The sequence below is a fragment of the Sciurus vulgaris genome (genome assembly GCF_902686455.1).
Source record: "Sciurus vulgaris genome assembly, chromosome: 10".
In the NCBI taxonomy this organism is placed as follows: Eukaryota; Metazoa; Chordata; class Mammalia; order Rodentia; family Sciuridae; genus Sciurus; species Sciurus vulgaris.
Window position 1 is genome coordinate 76,539,548 of NC_136470.1, and position 16,513 is coordinate 76,556,060.

Consider the following 16,513-nt stretch of genomic DNA (forward strand, 5'->3'; position numbering starts at 1 on the left):
AACACAATCCCAACTATCTGGATCTAAAATGATAGCTCCTGCTCCTCTGCAAAAAGACAGAACAGGCAACCCTGAACCATATGACAAAACTACCGAGGTTCCTGAATGTGTTCTCATACTACTTCAACTAGACACCTGGGAAGGCAAACAGTTCCTGGGTGCTACATTTAGTATAATAATTCATTGTATGATGCTTTATACATTTATTATGTTTTAATGTTCATAACAGCTCTATAAGGCAAGTAATACTACAGTAGAATTCTCAATTTAAAGATGAGGGAAACAAAGTTCAGAAGTTTGTACGAATTGTATGCTGTTATTCAGAGGTAAAACTAAATTAAAAATGCAAGTATGGCTGGGCATGGTAGCACATGCCTGTAACCCCAGTGGCTCAGGACGCTAAAGCAGGACAACTGCAGGTTTGAAGCCAGCCTCAGCAACTCAGTGCAACCTATTGAGGCTGTATATCAAAATAAAAAATAAAAAGGGCTACGGATGTGGCTCAGTGGTTAAGCACCTCTGGGTTCAATCCCTAGTACCAAAAAAAAAAAAAAAAAAAAAGAAGAAGAAGAAGAAGAAGAAAAATGCAAATAAGTATGCTCGTTTCTCTGTACATTACTTTGAGAGTTTTTGCCAAACTCATTCCTAAGATTTTAGTCCATTTGATGCTACAGTGAATGGAATTACTTATTTTATTATTAGACTGTTTCTTGATAATATACAGAAGTATAGTTGATTTGTACGTAATTGTGTAATTGTAATTGATTTGTCTATTTCCATGTCTTGTGATGCTGCTAGCCTCAATTATTAGTTTGTTTGCCCCCCTCCAAGTCTGACCTATTTCCAAATGTGAAAAAGTCAATTATTAGTTTTAGTATAGATTCCTTAGGATTTTCAAAACCCTCTTTTTTTTTTTTTTTTTTTTTTTTTTTTTGCGGTACTGGGGATCGAACTCAGGGCCTTGTGTTTTTGAGGCAAGCACTTTACCAGCTGAGCTCTCTCTCCAGCCCCTCCTTAGGATTTTCTATGAGATCATGTTGTCTGTAAATAAAGATAGTTTTACTTACTCCTTTCCAATCTGAATATGTTTTTTCTTTCATTTTTTTCTTTTTGCAGTTCTGGAGCTCAAACACAGGGCCTTACACATGCTAGACAAATGCCGTGGAGTCACATTTCTAGCCCTGTTTTCTTTCTTCTTATTAGCTCCCATTGCAGTTAGAATTAGTACAACATTGAGCAGAAGTGGAAAGGACAAATATTCTTGCCTCATTCCGAGAATGGGGTAGGAAGCATGCAGTATTTCAATATTAAGTATGATATTAGTTACAGCTGGTTTTTAAAAAAATTTTTTTTAGTTGTTGATAGACCTTTATTATTTTATTCGTTTATTTATATGCGGTGCTGAGACTCAAACCCAGTGCTTCACACATGCTAGGTGAGCACTCTGCCACTAAGCCATGACCCCAGCCACTACAGGTGTTTTTATAGATGTTCTTTATTAGGATAAGGAACCTCCCTTCTTTGTGCAGTTTCCTGAGAGTTTTTATAATGAATGAGTGCTAGATTTTGTCAATTATCTTCTCTTCACCTACTGTAGTAATCATACTTTGGTTTTTACTCTATTAATTATGATAAATTGTATTAATTGACTTCAGAATAGTAAACCAATCTCCCATTTCTGAGCTAAATCCCTGTTAGTCACGCTGAATAAACTTTCTATATGTTCCTGGATTCAATTTGCTAATATCATTAAGAATTTCTGCATCTAAGTTTGTGAGAAATTTTTAACTGTAGTTTTCTTATGATGTTTTTCTCTGGCTTTGATATCTGATTTCACACAATGGGCTGAAAATTACTCTGTTTTCTTCTATGTTCTGAAAGTATTTGTATAGGATTGGTATTATTTCTTCATTAAATGTTGGACTGAATTCACAAATGAAGCCATCTGGGCCTGGAATTATCTTCACAGGAAGATGTATCTGGTTTTGCTTTTGCAGTTCTCAGGCCTAAATCTGGAGTCTCTAGCTCTACCACTGAGGTATGCCCCTCAGTCCATGGTAGGCAATTTTCAGTGATTAATTCAATGTTCTTACTTGATATAGGTCTAGTAAAATTTTCTATTTCATCTTGCCACATTTTGGTAATTTATCTCTTTATAGCTATTCATCTAAATTATCAAATATTTTAGCATGTAGTTGTTCATAATATTCCCTTATAATCCTTTTAATTTGATAGGACTATAGTGATATATACTTAGAAATTTAAATTCTAAACAGATCATATCATGATCAGACTAAATTCAAAGGCTGGAAAGATAATAGAGAAAACAGTTTATCCTCTAGAAAGAAGTTAGTACACAAAAAATGATCAATATAACTTGTTTCTAATCTAAAAGTATATGCTTATTCACAAAATAGTACATATTTTATGATTCCTTCTATATGACAATTAAAATAGGGAAAACTTGCTGGGTGGCTCACACCTGTAACAGCAACTCGGTAGGCTGAGGAGGGAGGATCATGAGTTCAAAGCAAGCCTCAGCAGATTAGCAAGGCACTTAACAACTCAGTAAGACCCTGTCTCTAAATAAAATATTTTAAAAAGGGCTTGGGATGTGGCTCAGTGGTTCAACACTCCTGGGTTCAATTCCCAGTACCAAAAAAAAAAAAAAAAGAAAGAAAGGAAGAAAGAAAATGAATCTTTGGTGGTGAACAAATAAATTTGGTAGAAAAGGGAACAGACCAGCAGGAGGCGTAAGAAGTCTTTTGGGAGGATATAGATTAGCGGTTACTTGGGATGAGAAGGTTAGAAGAAAGGGTGCATGATGCTAATGGCTATGGGGGTTCTCTTTGGCATGATAAAGATGTTCTAAAATGGATTATGATGATGTTTACAAAACTTCATGTATATACCTAATTACATACACTTTAAATGCATATATGAATTATAATGGTGTATGAATCTCAGGCATATATTATATGTGAAAAAACAAAAATTATGCTTATAAACGATAGTGCAGGTGAATAAAAGATGAGTCCTACTGAGTCTCTGAAAGTTAATACCAATGGTGTATATGAACAGGTTGTTAAATATTCTGGAATTTTTGTGGGCTAGTTATTAAACTATAGGTAGCTTGAAAACAGTCACAAAAATCAGCAAATGAACCAGGCATGTTGGATCATGCCTGTAATTCCAGCAGCTGAGGCAGGAGGATTGCGAGTTCAAAGCCAACCTCAGCAACTGAGTGAGGTCCTAAGCAACTCTGCAAGACCCTGTGTCTCAAAATATAAAATAAAAAGGGCTGGGGATGTAGCTCAGTGGTAAAGCATCCCTGAGTTCAATCCCCAGTACCAAAAAAACAAAAATAAAAATAAGAAAATAAAGAAAGAAAGGCAGAAAGAAAGAAAGAGAGAACACATGTTGTTACTTAAGAAAGAGGTAAGTTTACAAAAACTGGATATCTGAACTAAGGAAGATAAGACTATGATACCATCATTAGAAAGAGAGTTTTTTTTTAAAGGAGTTGATTCCTGGACAAATTAATTTTGAAATTGAAAGACAATATTTAATCATCAAAGAAATGTCAAAAAGACAGGTACATTACACTTGTAAAAGTAGGTGGTAAAGATGAAAAAAATAAGAAAAAATCTTTTAAAAAATGTAAAAAACTAATAGGTGAAGAAAAAATTCTGAGAGTTCATATTAGAAGGTTGGTAGAGTCAGATGTCAGAGAGGCTTAAAGAGAACTCCGATAAAAAGTATGTCACAGAGACCAATGAATAATTTCAAAGAAAGAGATTACTCTAATTGTTAAATATTCCAAGGAGATTAAAGACAATGAGAACTGAGAAAGTCTTTAAATTTGGAGATTCAAATAGTTATTAGTGACCTTATAGAATATAGTAGTGAAAGAACACCAGTAGCTCTAAGAAAACTGGAAGATAAAAAAATAGATTAGAACTTGGAATGAACCCACCATTTGACCCAGCTATCCCACTCCTCAGTTTATACCCAAAGGACTTAAAAATCAGCATACTACAACATTGATGCAGCCACATCAATGTTCATAGCTGCTCAATTCACAATAACTAGATTGTGGAACCAACTGAGATGCCCTTCAATTGATGAATGGATAAAGAAACTGTGGTATGTATACACAATGGAATATTACTCAGTCATAAAGAAGAATAAAATCATGGCATTTGCTGGTAAATGGATGGAGCTAGAGAATATCATGCTAAATAAGCTAGGCCCTAAAAACCAAAGGCCACTCTGATAAGTGGATGATGATACATAATGAGGGGGGTGGAGGGGAGAAGAATGGAAGAACTTTGGATTGTGTAGAGGGAAATGGGGCAAGAGGGTGGGGGGGAGGAAAGATAGAGGACAGAGACAGACATTATTATCCTATATTCATGTATGATTACACAAATGGTGTGAATCTACACTGTGTACAACCACAGAAATGAAAAGTTGTACCCCATTGTGTACAATGAATCAAAATGCAGTCTGTAAAAATAAAAAAGAAAATAGACTAGTTATAATCCTTCATTAGAGATGTGTGGCCATAAAGGGAACGAGAACAGAGAGATATCTAATAAGGATAGAAGAATCCACTGGGAGTTTTTTAAAAAGTCGAAATCTATACATGTCTAACATGAAGAAGAAACCAAAGTGACTAAAAATACCAGAGAGTGGAAAAATAGAAACTTTAGGAAACACAAATCTAGAAGAATGACAGGGAATGGCCTCAGGGACAGCAGGGAGAATGTGTTAACCCAAGAAATAAAAAGGATTACATTTTTCTAAAAGCAGAAGAAAGGAAATGTAATAAAAGGACAATGTCAGATGAAAGGAGGGAAGATGTAGAAACTTTTGTCTGATGCTCTCATTTTTCTCAGTACAGTAAAGTAGGGAGTGAAGTAACCTGGGATGAACAGGGAAGCTGGAATGAGATTGAAAGCTTGAAGAAAGGAGATGATATCTGCAACAGATGTTGTGGGTAATGTACCAAGCATCAGCAAATGACTAGTGGAACTACTGAGCACTGTTTATCCCAGATCAAGCTAGAAACTTTTAGAAGGCCAAGTTAATAGATTCAGGAAGAAAAATTAAAAATTAACAGAAACTACAAAAGATCTAGGGTTAGGTCCTGATGAACGGAAGGGACAGTAGGGAAGTGAAGAATTAAAGAAACAAAAGAGGTGTAGACATTTCTCCAGAAAAGATAAACAAATGACCAGTAAGTACAAGAAAGGAAGCTTAATAACATGAGTCAGGAAAATGCAAATCAAAATCACAATGATACACCACTTCATACCTACTAAGATGTTATGCTATAAGCACAAAGAGAGACAAAATAGTACTAACAAGGAGGAAAGAACCTTCACACTTTGCTACCATGAATGTAAAATAATGCACAGCTTTGGAAAACAGTTCAAGATATTTAACACAGAATTACCACAGGATTCAGTAATTATACTCCTACGTATACAACACCTAAGAGAACTGAAAACATGTATTTAAAAAAAAAAAACAATTTGTATATGAAAAAGTTCATAGCAGCATTATTCACAATAGCTAGGAAACAGAAACAATTCAAAAGTCCATCAACTAATGATTGGCTAAACAAAATGATATATCCATACAATAGAATATCATTCACCTATAAAAGGGAATCAAGGGGCTGGGGGTTGTGGCTCAGTGGTACAGTGCTTGCCTGGCACTAGGTTTGATTCTCAGCACTGCATATAAATGAATAAAATAAAGGTCCACAAACAACTGAAAATACATACAAAAATAATTTTAAAAGGGAATCAATTCTGGACACATATTACCACCTGAATGCACCAAATAAACACTATGCTAAACAAAAGAAGTCAGACACACAGAATGTATGATTTCATTCAAAAATCTAAGAGATCAGCTTCTAAATGCTATATAAAGTTTCAAAATCTATGTGTCTAAAAACCATAACTTATGACAATCAACATCCCCCAAATTATGAATGATCTCTATATGCAATACTGCTTCCATAACAACCTTTTCCTGACTGTGTTCACACACAATAACTCACTATTCCTCGAAATTCCAGTTTAAGAGAAGGGATTCTGGTGTTCATACAAATAGGGAAATAGAACACAAATAACATGAGCCTAGAACTTGGTATTGGTTTTCCACTACTCTTTTTGCTTTCCAAGGATTCTTGAACATTTTTTAGCAAAAAGTTTCCAAATGCCACAGAAAAAAACATTTCCCTTTCACCCATACATTCTGCACAAATGATGACAGGTCTTTCTGAGATCCAAATTATTTTAGTAATGCCCGGGAAAAGGCTATACAGTCAAGAGGAGGAACGTGTAATGAGAGAGTGGGGATAAGGAGTGGAACAGAAAGATTCTGTTTAAAAAAAGAAAAGAAGCAGAGTGCTATTGCAACTGCCTATAATCCCACTGACTTGGGAGGATTGCTGAGACACACCTCAGCAATTTTGCAAGGCCCTAAACAACTTAGTGAGACCCTATCTCAAAATAAAAAATAAAAAGGGGCTAGGGATGTAGCTCAGTGGTAAAGCAGTCCTGTGTCCAATCCCCAGTACCAAAAGAAAAGAAAAGCAGTAATTTTCCAACTTGTAGTGCCATTTCAGTGAATATAAACAATGAGCTCATCTATTCAAATACTATGAGTGTCTCATAAGCCTTTTAAAATGTTTTTTTAGTTGTAAATGGACACAATTATTTCATTTATTTTATTTACTTATTTTTATGTGGTGCTAAGGATCGAACCCAGGGACTCACACATGATAGGCAAGCACTCTACCACTGAGCTACAACCCCTCATAAGCCTTTTAAACTTAACTTGTACCTGATTCAACTCTCTTCCTCCTAAACCTGTTTCTTTCTCCTCAGTCTTATCTTAGTGTGAAGCACCTATTTATACAATCTACCTAAGACTGAAACCTAGGAGTCATCTTTAACACTTCTCAATCTCTGCATTCCCATAACATCAAAGAATTGTCTACATTGCCTCTCAAGAACTTTCAAAATTTCTCTCATAATTGAGCCCCTCATCATCTCCAACCTGGATTATTACAACAATCTAACAACCAATTAGTCTAGCTTCTGTCTATCCCTATTTAAATGATCTTTTTCAAGGTTTAAATGTTTTGATGTACCAAAATGCAGTGCTTCCTGAGGTAACCCAGTCCCTTTTCAGATAAATTCCATTCCTAAAAAGGGTTTTTCTATGTTTAGTTAAAATCTGTGTCTCTGCATCTTCCAATCAGTCAATTTCCTTTTCCCTAGACTTTCAACCAACATATATTAAGAACCTCTTATGTTCCAGTTGCTATGCATTGGAGTTATTGTTTAGCTTATAGACAAACAGAGGAAAGACACAGCAATAGATAACATACAGTAGTATCACAGTGCCAAACAGAAGTAAATCAAAGGTATCAATAGCTGTCTAGAGGATCCCAAGGGATGGGCTCAGCGGTTTTGGAAAAGTTTCACCAAAGAGATTATTTCTACACTTGATTATTTCTATTCTTATATAAATAAGAATACAAGAAATGGACATAAGAGATAGAATACAAATTCAGAAGTGTGAAGTAGCAGTATGTTAAGCAAACTCCAAATAATATTGCTGGAGAAATATACGTTGATTGCAATGAGGTTGTGGTAATTACTAAGCCATAAGCAGAACTACGGCCAATTTTCTTCTTCATAGTTTAGGTAACCCATGACTCATTTATCTATATGATAAATACTAAGATAGGTTAAATGATTAATTTTTATAATTATTTTGTGATTTTTTTTTTCAGTATTGGGGCTCAAACCCAGGGTCTTGCACATATGAAGTAAGGATTCTGCCACTTACACTCCCAGCCCTTGTAGTCCTTTTCATTGTACCTTTAGAAACATCTTTGTCAGTAAACTCTTTATACTTACAGACAATAGCATAGAGTTATTCTTTAATTTTTTCTCTTTAACTCTTTTCTCTCCTATTCATTTTATCCAGACCTACCAATCTGGCTACCTAATACCTTTCTATTCCTTTTCCCACTTTCAGGAAAGCACTCTCCTAAAGCTAATGAGCCCTGAGTTATAGAGCTCTATGTACTTCTATCTTTCAAAGGTTTACAACCCTAGCACCTACTGCCATGCAGTAGTAATATACCATGCAATATCTTGTTTACTCAATTCAAACATCAACTGGTGAACAAATAAACAAAATGTGGTATGAGACATATGATAGCATATGATTTGGCATTGAAGAGAAATGAAGCAGTGAAGCAAACTATGACATGGATGAAATCTGAAAACATTTTTCAGAGCAAGAAGTCAGACACAAAAGATTACATATTGTATGATGTCATTTGTATATAACATCCAGAATAGTCAAATCCATACACAGAAAGATCAGTGGTTTCCAGAAACTGGAGAGGTTGATGGGAAATGGATAGTGAGTGCTAATGTAAGAGCTATCTGGGGTGATTGAAAAAAAAAAAAAAAAAACTCTTACTATGGGGTGTAGTGATGGTTACACTAAAAACCACTGAATTACTAGGTTGGTAGTGTGTTTGTATGATATCTCAATTATATCTCAATAAAACCATTACAAAAGAAGAAAAATCTTATTTGCTTTCATTACAGAATTCAAGAAGAATTCAAAGATAGAAAGTACAAGTGAACAGTGGACATAACAGATGAGTATATTTAGCAGATACTACTACTCACTAGGATTGGTCCAGCCAGTTTGGTGAGTGAGTCTTTCACCATTAGCCCAAGCTAAATAATTAGTATGTACCAGGGAGGAATGTGGCATAGGTAGCAAGCAAGTTACTGAACTGTTTTTATATGAATATATGAAACAAGTAATCTAAAGCATTGAAGTTCCTCAGATTCTAAAAAGCAAGCAATTTAAGTCCTCTCAGAGCTCATTCCACTAAAAAGACTGGACTCATTTGTTCTCTTCCTGGGTATAATGACTGGCTGAGAATAGCACCCATTTGGATTTATCCTGTCCGTACATCAAGTGATAGTACTGAACTAGTGCCTACTACCATCTCTTAAATCTGAATTCTCTAACGAACTTTCAGAAATTAACAATGCCCTATTTCGAGTTATTTTCTGAGTTTACTTGCTATGGAAGGCAGAATAATGGCCCCCTAAGATATCCACATCCTATTCCTGGACTATGATTATGTTACCTTACATGGCAAAGGGGGCTTTGAAAATGTGAATATTAAGGATTCTGAGACAGGAAGATGATTCTGGTTAATTTGGATGTGCACAGTGTAATCACAAGAGTCTTTTTTAAAAATTTTTTTTAGCTGTTGATGGACCTTTATTTTATTATTTATTTATATGAGGTGCTGAGAATCAAACCCAGTGCCTCACACATGCGCAAGGCAAGTGCTCTACCACTGAGCCACAACTTCAGCCCCCACCAGAATCTTTATAAGAGAAAAGAGGAGGTAGGGAGAATCAAAATCAGAAAAGGAGATGCAATGATAGGAGCAGAAGTCATGTGCTAGGCAATGTGAGCATCTTCTAGAAGCTAAAAAAAACCCAAGGAATTCTTCCCTAGGACCTCTAACCTTGCCAACACAGACTTCTGACCTCCAGAACTGTAAGGTAATATATTTATTTATTTATTTATTTTTTATTTTATTTATTTATTTTTTTGCAGTGCTGGGGACTGAACCCAGGGCCTTGTGCTTGCGAGGCAGGCACTCTACCAACTGAGCTATCTCCCCAGCCCCAAGGTAATATATTTATACTATTTTGTTGTAATTTGCTAGAGCAGCAATGGGAAACTAATATGCTTGTCTCTGACAATATCATCAATATCAGGCCTGGAGGTAGATGCCTCGTATTTGTAGAGTCTAGTTGTTCTTGTTGCTCAAGATAAAGTCCTGGTTTGGAACAACTGTTAATTGTCACAGAAAAGAAATGTTTTTTTCCTTAGGGATACAAAGCTCCAGAACCAAACAGTAGAAGCTGCAGTTTGCTTGATGACTGGTGCTCAATACAGGTAAAGAAAACACAGAAATATATAATTATTTTACTAAAACTTTGAAACTTGGGTTTCATAATACTGTGTATCAATAGTAACTTCAATTGTGGTGTACCAAGGATTGAACCCAGGGGTGCTTAACTACTGAGTCACATCCTCAGCCCTTTTTATTTTTTATTTTGAGACAGGATTAGGCTAAGTTGCTTAGGGCTTCATTAAGTTGCTCAGGCCGGACTTGACCTTGAGATTTCCCTACCTCATTCTCCTGAGTTGCTGGGATTACAGGCATGTGCCACCATGCCCAGCTTGACATGCTTTTTTAGGGGAAGTCTTAAAAAGGATACAAAGTTGAGACCGGACAGGCAGATTGGAATGGGGACTTTTATTCAAGGTTTGACAGTAGATAAAAAATATAATAACTGTCCCAGAGTAAAGGAACATCAACTAGGCAGTAATGGAAAAAGATTTTCTTCTAAAATACAACCAGTAAGACTGGAGGGATGATACAGGGAGAAAAGACAATAAGACACAGAATACTAGATACCATTAAGATCAAGCCACTACCTTGAGCCCCAATTTTCATATTTTGTTAGTATGGATTTGATATTTAGCCTAATACACATAGAGCCTCCAAATTTTCCTAACATTCTTTTTCCAATACCAATGTAGAGTTCCTACAATTGAGCTATGAGTCATAATTGGTAAGAAAACATAAGATTTCCAAAAACTGAAATATCTGTTCTTTCTTCCCATTATTTAAGTAAATGTGTAACACTAACATTACCAATGTTATATAGTTTCTACCCTCTCCCTGCCAGGTTAAGTCTTCATAAAGAAATCTCTTCTTTACTTACAACTGTACAGCATGGCACTTTTGAAGGAATTCCATCTTCCTCTGTTGCCCCATTAGGTCCGGGTGCCTCTTTCCTCCTCTTCCTTGAATTGACTTTGGTTGAACTCTGTGCATCCATCTTCTTTAACTGGTCACAGAAAGTGGAAAAAAGTCTGTCACCAGTATTTCATAGATGATAATACACATAGCAAAACATTGTACACATTTCACTACGATGAGCCAAGAACATCTGCTAAAAATAAAGTCTCACAAAACAGGCTCTAAAAGAAACACTGAAATCCTTCACTGCAAAGTAATTAATCTCCTGACCTCAGAAGTTGTACCTGCTACCAATGTAGCCTCCATACTTCTAATTTCCTGTCTTGACTCTATGCAAAACATTAGGATAACTTGGCTGAAAAGACAGTTATCTAGGTTGCTTATCTGGTATCTAAGTGCTTGAGACCATTAGTATCAGATTTTAGACTTTTGAGATTTGGAATATTTGCATAGGGTTAAGCATTCCTAATGTGAAAATCTGAAATCCAAAATGCTTGGGAATCTGGAACTTTTGAGCAGATTAAGAATATTCAACCTATGTAGATTGAATACCCCTTTTATCATTTCTGGGTCAACTGGAGGCATGGCAGATGCAAGGCAATGTGAAAGGTATAACTAGTAAAGAATTGGTAAAGAGGGAGGTAACGGGGAAGAGAAGAATGAAGGAACTTTGGATGGTGTAGAGGAAAATGGGGTGGGAGGGGGCGGGGGACAGAAAAATAGTAGAATGAAACAGACAGTATTACCCTATATGTATGTACGATTATATGAATGGTGTGAATCTACATTGTATACAATCACAGAAATGAAAAGTTGTACCCCATTTGTGTACAATGAATCAAAATGCAGTCTGTAAAAATAAAAAAAAGATTTTCATAAAAAAAAAAAGAATTGGTAAAGAGAGAAAAAAGGCTTTTATTTTTTTATTTTATACATGTATGTATGTATTCATTTGTTTATTTTTTGCAATACTGGGCATTGAACACAGGACTATTTTACCACTGAGCTATAACCCCAGTCCTGTTTTATTTTGCCATAGGGTTTCATTAAGTGGCTAAAGCTGGCCTTGAACTGTCGATCCTCCTGACTCAGCCACCTCAGTTGCTGAGATCACAGGTGTTTGCCACCGCTCCCCTCCTTCTTTTAAAGGGATAACTATTACCAAGTCCTGGTTTAAGATACAAGTATGGATCTCTTAACTCAAAATGCTTTGTAGACCATTCCACTAGGTTTTAGCTCTATGGAAACTTAAGTAGCATAGTTTATCTGTTAAATGTCATTTCCCTTCCTTTTTTAGTACCTATTTTCCCTTTCTCTTTCAGAGTCTTAGCACCTTAGGTTTGTTCAGAGTCCCCAGTTATTAAAACTCCATGCAGGTTTCTCTTTGCCCAAAGGAAACTCATTTTTACTGTCCTCCTTTGCAGAAAATTTCTAGCAACTAGTTATCACAGGAAAGTTCTGAATATTTGATATTTCCTGTTTAAATGTTGGCTTGTGCAACCTCTCCTGCAGGGATATTTATGTTTCTTGGGTAATACAATTTTCTCAAATAAATTAATTTCTTGATAATGATAAAATGCTAAAACATCAGCCAAATATATGGAATAGGAAAAGCTCTGTCGTCTCTAAGATAATGATACAGTGAAAAATCCTCAGGCTAGAAGTGAAAAACAAATGCCAGACACAATGAGGACCTACCCTGCCTCGCTACCTCCTATAAGACCTTATGAATGAGCCATTTATTGAAACAAGTTGTACTTTACTTTCTTTCTTTCAGTTAAATTCCAAATGGCGATGTGACAAGATCTACAAGAAACTTGGCCTGATTCTTAAGAGATTGAAGGTGACACCCCATGAGTCATGGCTAAGTATTAGGCTGATATAAAAATATAGCAGAGTCTAAAGTGAAACACAAACACCACCCAGAAACTTTCATTACAAATGTAAATTAATATTTAATATTAAGTTCTTCCAGTGGTAATGATCGGAGCTTTTCCCTACTGCTGTTACTAATTATTCTTTCAAAACATTCAGAGGTCATTACTCTCAAGTCATTGATCTAAGAGGCCTGCTAAGAATGTCTAATCGATCCAATTAATGGCAGTTTCTATCACATGAGAAAAGTGCAACTTGGCATCAGACAAATCAATCTTATCAGGCAGTCAATAATATTATCACTTAACTGTGAGCAAGGTACTATAATGTAATTTTTAAAGTACAACCTGAACCCAGAGAACATTATGTTAAGTGAAATAAGCCATGTACAGAAAGACAAATACTGCATATTTCACTTTTATGTGGAATATAAAAAAGTGACCATAATAAATAATTGATATATTATTACCCACTGTATATCTCAAAATTGCTAAAAGAGTAGATTTTAAATGCTATTACTACTAATACAAAAGATTAACAATGGGATCGATTTGTAACTTAGCTTGATTTTATCATTCCACAGTAAACATCAAAACATCACAGTGAGGACTGGGGAATGTAGCTCAGTGTTGAGGCCCTGGATTATATTCCCATACCAAACACACACACACACACACACACACACACGCGCGCGCGCGCGCGCGCGCCTGCACAAAATCACGGTGTACCCCATAAACATATGGTTATTATTTGCCAATTAAAAAGACAATAAAGTGAAAGTACAAAGTATTTTCTCGAGAGTTTAATCACCTGTAAGAAAACCACATGCAGTTCCCACATTAATATAAATGTTTCATATAAAAATGTTCTTTTAGCATTCCAAGACCAGTGGGTGAACAATTTGCTGAGGAACAAGATATTTACATAGTTTCAAAGTATCTCCCCATAGATTGCTTATTAATTAGAAAGGGAAAAGTGTTACCTTGGTAGTAGAAAAAAAAAAAATCTCAGCAAAATTATCACCAGTAATGCCTCCTAAAATAAGGCACAGAGAACAGACATATTACCTACTAAAAATGTGTAAACTATCAGTTCACAAGCAAACAAACCCCAATTAAAAGATATTCTACAAGGAATCTGTAGTCTTGAAAAAAATGTCAACCATTAAAAAAAAAAGACTGAAAGGCTGTTTCAGGTTAAGAATAAAGAAATGACAACTAAATATAATGTGTAATTCTAGGTTGGAGAAGAAATTGTTATAAAGGATAGTTATTAGGACAATCAACAAAATCTGAATATGGACTACATATCAGATAATATGCACCAATGTTTAATCCTGAATTTGATAATTATACTGCTCTGAAGAAGACAGTTATTGCTTTTAGGATATACATACTGAAGTATCTTGGGATAAAGTGTCATGATTTCAAATGGTGCTGGCAAAACTGGAAATCCATATATAGTAAGATGAAATTAAATCCCTATCTCTCACCCTGTACAAAACTCAACTCAAAATGGATCAAGGATCTAGGAATTAGACCTGAGACCCTTCACCAAACAGAAGAAAAAGTAGGCCCAAATCTCCAACACGTTGACTTAGGACCAGACTTCCTTAACAAGACCCCCATAGCACAAGAAATAAAAGCAAGAATCAATAAATGGGATAGATTCAAACTAAAAAGCTTTTTCTCAGCAAAGGAAACAATCAATAATGTGAAAAGAGAGCCTACAGAGTGGGAGAAAATCTTTTACACACACACCTCAGACAGAGTACTAATCTCCAAAGTTTATAAAGAACTTAAAAAACTTTACACCCAAAATACAAAGAACCCAATCAATAAATAGGCTAAGGAACTGGCAGACACTTCACAGAGGAAGAGATATACAGGTGATCAACAAATATATGAAAAAGTGCTCATCATCCCTAGTAATTAGAGAAATGCAAATTATAACCACCCTAAGATTTCATCTAACTCCAATTAGAATGGCTATTATCAAGAATACAAGCAATAATAAGTGTTGGCATGGATGTGGGGGAAAAGGCACACTCATACATTGCTGGTGGAGTTGCAAATTGGTGCAGGCACTCTGGAAAGAAATATGGAGATTTCTCAGAAAACTTGGGATGGACCCACCATTTGACCCAGCTATCCCACTCCTCAGTTTATACCCAAAGGACTTAAAATCAACATACTACAGTGATGCAGCCACATCAATGTTCATAGCTGCTCAGTCCACAATAGCTAGATTGTGGAACCAACTGAGATGCCCTTCAATTGATGAATGGATAAAGAAACTATGGTATGTATAAACAATGGAATATTACTCAGCCATAAAGAAGAATAAAATTATGGCATTTGCTGGTAAATGGATGGAGCTAGAGAATATCATGCTAAATGAAATAAGCTAGGCCCTAAAAACCAAAGGCCACTCTGATAAGTGGATGATGATACATAATGAGGGGTGGTGGCAGGGAAAAAAAGAATGAAGGAACTCTGGATGATGTAGAGGAAAATGGGGTGGGACGGGGTGGGAGACGGAAAGATAGTAGAATGAAACAGATAGTATTACCCTATGTATATGTACGATTACATGAATGGTGTGAATCTACATTGTGTACAACCATAGAAATGAAAATTGTACCCCATTTGTGTACAATGAATCAAAATGCAGTCTGTAAAATTTTTTAAAAATTAATTTTAAAAATCCTATCAATTTATGAATCTAAGAGATTTATAGAAGTGCATTTTAATATTTATAACTGTTCTATAGGCTTTACTATTTTTTACTTTTTTTCCAAAATAAAAAGAGGAGGAGGGTGAAAAAGAGAAGAAAAACATGTACATTATACGATAAGCAGGGGATGCAGCTCAGTGGAATAAGAGGTACAGTAAATATGGCAATATGTTATCAACATATGAGTATAGTTAGAACGAACATAAGGGAATTTAATATTCTCACAATTTTTTATAGGCTTTACTTTTTTTCAAAATAAAACATTTATTTTTGTTTGTTTATTGGTTTTCATTTTTGTTTAAGATGGAGTTTCGGGGCTGGGGAGATAGCTTAGTTGGTAGAGTGCTTGCCTTGTAAGCACAAGGCCCTGGGTTCGATCCTTAGCACCCATAAAAAAAAAAAGATGGAGTTTCACTGTTTTGTTCGCCTGGGCTACTGGAGAACTCCTGGGCTCAAGCAATCCTCCATCTCAGTTGCCTGAGTAGCTGTGATTACAGGATCATGCCACTGCATCTGGCCAAAAAACAAAAGTTTAATTTTAAAAATATTCTACAACAATTTCCTGCAGAGAAAGACCCTCATATGAGATTGACTCTTAGGGTCTTTAAAAACGGATTCCCTCTTCCTCCTAATTCTTTCAATCAGTGTATATGATGGATACACACATACATACACCCCACGAAGTATGTTTTAGTAATGTAAATGTGTTCTTTAGTAATGTAAATGTATTCTTTCCTTACAAAGAAAATAATAATAGCAAAGTAATAATAATAGCTATCCTTTTTTCTAATATTCACTATGGACTGGGCACCGTGCCATGCATTTTATATACATTACCTTCTTGACCCTTATAATCTAAGAAGATGGTATTACTAGTCCAATTTACAAATGAGAAAATTAAGGATCAGGGAAGTTAAGCAACCCACCCAAGAGACCACATAGCTAGTACGTAGGAAAGCCAGTCTTTAAATTCAGCCTTGTCTAATTCTA

The 16,513-nt window shown here is 35.5% G+C and overlaps 1 protein-coding gene across 3 annotated transcripts in view; it reads right to left on the minus strand.

The window, feature by feature from the left end:
• Positions 1 to 16,513, minus strand: part of PCYT1A (phosphate cytidylyltransferase 1A, choline) — a 54,003-nt gene that overhangs the window by 19,770 nt on the left and 17,720 nt on the right. For all 3 annotated transcript variants that reach the window (XM_079156265.1, XM_079156266.1, XM_079156267.1), the window contains exon 2: positions 10,875 to 11,000. In XM_079156265.1, the coding sequence (XP_079012391.1) occupies positions 10,875 to 10,991 (117 nt within the window). In that variant the 5' untranslated portion in view covers positions 10,992 to 11,000. The remainder of the gene's footprint in view (positions 1 to 10,874; positions 11,001 to 16,513) is intronic.